At 46.3% G+C, this 3270-nt stretch overlaps 1 protein-coding gene across 1 annotated transcript in view; it reads right to left on the bottom strand.

Moving 5' to 3' along the window:
* LOC135812701 (uncharacterized) overlaps window positions 1-1365 on the bottom strand; it is a 9951-nt gene extending 8586 nt beyond the window's left edge. Inside the window, exon 1 of the mRNA XM_065325971.1 lies at window positions 1224-1365. Coding sequence (XP_065182043.1) covers window positions 1224-1332 — 109 coding nt within the window. The 5' untranslated portion in view covers window positions 1333-1365. The remainder of the gene's footprint in view (window positions 1-1223) is intronic.
* Between the last annotated feature and the right edge of the window lie 1905 nt (window positions 1366-3270).

The following is a 3270-nucleotide window of genomic DNA, read 5'->3' as shown; positions in this document are numbered from 1 at the left end:
CCTGTACATACGATGCTTTTCGTAGTACAAACTTCGAACACTCAAAATTCACCCAAAAAGGTAGGATGCGGCTTACACTGCGATGATCAAATTAACGATGCTAAATAGTTATGACGTCTGCATTTCTTGGCAAGGAATGGGTGTGTAGCTTACATTCCAAAAAAACTGTAACTCGATTTTATAACCCCAACAGTAACACATCGCAGCCTGCAGCGGTGCCCAGATATGCCAGTTTGATCAGTGCAAGATGTGTATGAACTAACTTATCAGGGCAAAGTCTTCACATGCTACAAACAGTTACGCGCTGCATAAGTTAGACACGCATTCCGCAAAGTGCCTGGATTGACACAGAACATCCCTGCGCATAACGCAAACATGAATGCTAATAGGTGGGCCAGGCAGGGTCATTTGATAATCCAGCACCCTTGTTTATCCAGCAGAAAATGCCGTTACTCAAGGTGCGGGATTAGAAAGAGACAATTGTAGTACCCTGTGCCACTGAGGGACAAAGTCACAGGATTGATTGCAGCACTGGAAGAAACATATCCTATGTTTTCCTCCTAGCACCTCGTACCCAGATGTTCACAGGTAGGGAGTTTGGTTGTTTCATTTGCAGAAAAATCTGATTTCTAGTTTGGTCGCCCCTATTAGCGTATTCTTCAGTTTAATATAGACAGACATTACATAAATAGACATTACACGGACAAACACTGCATAGACAGACGTGACATGTATACACACTTCAGTGACAAACACTGCATAGACAGACATTAACAACTGTACATGTGCCTACACATGCATGTTTATCCACCCTTTCACGACTGACGAAAACACACCTTATGTGTCAACATTCAAAGAGCCCCCTGTCAAACGAATTTTTTCACCGACCGTTCTTGTACTGTGCTGTGTGCAAAAGCGAAAAGGACTCACGTGTCTAATGGCTTTCCTTCTATCCACTCTACTTTATTGAGTCTTACTTACATAGCAACTCAGTCGTTTAACCGCTACTTAAGTTCTAAGTGACCATATTTGGAGTGAATGGATCAGGAAAACTAACGGTCGCGAGACAGATAAAGCAATGATTGAGCTCAGTCGCCATCAGCAGTGCAGGTGGCAAGGCAGGCATGCATGCAGGCTATTCTCGCGAGAGGCATTGCAAGGCCCAGAGTCATACCCTAGCGTAGCAGGATGGCATGCCTATGACAATCTTGTACTGTACTTACGCATGTCGATGCTGGAAGTGTGGCATGACGGAAGAACCACAGCTAGGCCTAGGAGCAGCACCAGTGTCAATGCCGGCAGTGGCCTTACTCGGGATCCACACGATGCCATTCTTGATGATATCCTTGTTTGGGAGAGAGGAGAGAAATGTGAAACTGGAAAATGAACGGAAAGTGGTCTAACTGAAGCCTGCGCCACTCTCGATGTTCTTTTATGGCTAGCTGACTGCAGTTGTACGACTAGCATTTTTCTCTGTCCTTTTAGGCATCGAAGGGGTCTCTTTAAGCCCCGCATTCTACGCGCGTTTTTTTTCTACGTGCGGCTCTCAAAAGGATATTCCGGCTCCCAAAAGGGTTTCTCTCTTTGGGTGTTTGTACCGACCAGTGCCTCCTAACTACTGCGTACTGTCTGTCTGGTCTGAAGACACCGTGCGCCGCGCACCCGTTTGGGATGCCAAGAAGTTGCAGATGTACGATGTGCTGAGCTAATTGCAGCTTGCAGCGCATCCTCTTTCGCGCGATGCTCCTTTCTGCGCCCATTTAGTGGTCGGTGGCCGTTTTTGGAGGTAGTCTAGGGATCCCAAAACACTTCCCCTACTCAAGTAGCACTATAAATGCGTACAATGGCATCCAAAAACTGTCCATGTACTGATGCATACAATCAAGACGAAAGACAAGACGCAGTCGCACCACGTGCCTCCTCTCGATTTGGTTATTCCTCTCTTTCTTATTTAGCCGCTGACCGCACCGCTGGAACTCAGTTCCGGCATCGGTCCGCCTTGCTTCACCAAATCAATTTCGTATCGCAATCCCAGATTGGCTAGGGTGCCCCGTAAGGAGACCATAGGAGCTGTGGGGAGTCACTGGGGACTGCCCTACAGTCCATTCATAAAAAAATGGGTCCTGGCTCTGGCGAGCTCCCGTATTTGGCGATTTTTCGTGATTTCATCGTACACAGTGCAGTGCTGCGAACTTTGAAATTTGAAAAGGGTCCAAAAAGGGTGCCTGAACTGGGGTTCGAACCGCAGAATGCACTGTTGCAGGCGGGGTCAAACGGCCTGGATTTTGATGGGTTTTCCCAATTCAGTGCTTTTGGGGCAAAACCTGGCCGAAATCCTATTCTTGCTATGGCTTGCTTTTTGGACAAAAAAACTTCAGAAACATAATTGGAAGAGGATTCCATATGGGATTGCAGAAAAAAATTCTAAAAAAACTCAACGTTTGACCCATTTATGGCCAAAAGCTAGAAGTTCATTTTTTTCTGAATGGACTGTAGAGAAATCTGAATAAATACGATACTATACTATACTGACTACAACAATTCCCATGACCCATGCGCAACAGATCAAGAATACGAGATCTAGATATGGCGCCTCTTCACTCCGTTTTCGGTCGCGTCGAGCGAGCTGTACTCCAGATTCCGAGAGGCGAGCTCACGCCCCTACATGGCTACTTCCCATTGTCGAACCCTCAAGACGAAAGAAGCACATGGATTAATAATAGCCGAGTTGCCGAAATTAAGAATATGACGAGATATGATTGTACTGATGAGTTCATACTGTACTTTATGGACGGACAAAAAACGGTAATACGGAGCTGCTTTTGCCTCGTTGGTAGGATTGCTTTGGCCCCGACTTTACGACTCCTTCTTCTTTATAAGCTGGCGACGGAGGCTCCCTTGATTTAGGCTGAAGCCTGTGCATGTGGATCATGGAGAATCCACACAATTATGCAAAGGAAAGAAGGCGATTATTATCATTATAAAATTTTGAACATGACAATCCTCACAGGCCTAGGGCCTTCCTACAGGGTACCCTACATGTACACACAACAGAGGCGAAAGGCTGTAACCATGACTATACATGACAGTACATGTATGTGAGTCGCATTTGCACGTGTCTTAGGTTTTGGCCTATTTCAGAAAAAGTTCAATCCCCCAAGTATCGCCGAAGTGGCACCAACCTCCCCTTCACATTGTTGCCTCCGGCGCGGGCTTGCGAATTAGATGGTTTGGAGGCAACAGCGTTGTGAATGGCCAACGGTCCTCATT

Source organism: Sycon ciliatum, chromosome 3, assembly GCF_964019385.1.
Source record: "Sycon ciliatum chromosome 3, ocSycCili1.1, whole genome shotgun sequence".
In the NCBI taxonomy this organism is placed as follows: domain Eukaryota; kingdom Metazoa; phylum Porifera; class Calcarea; order Leucosolenida; family Sycettidae; genus Sycon; species Sycon ciliatum.
Note: the sequence above shows the minus strand (reverse complement) of the source record. Positions and strands in the feature narration are given on the sequence as shown.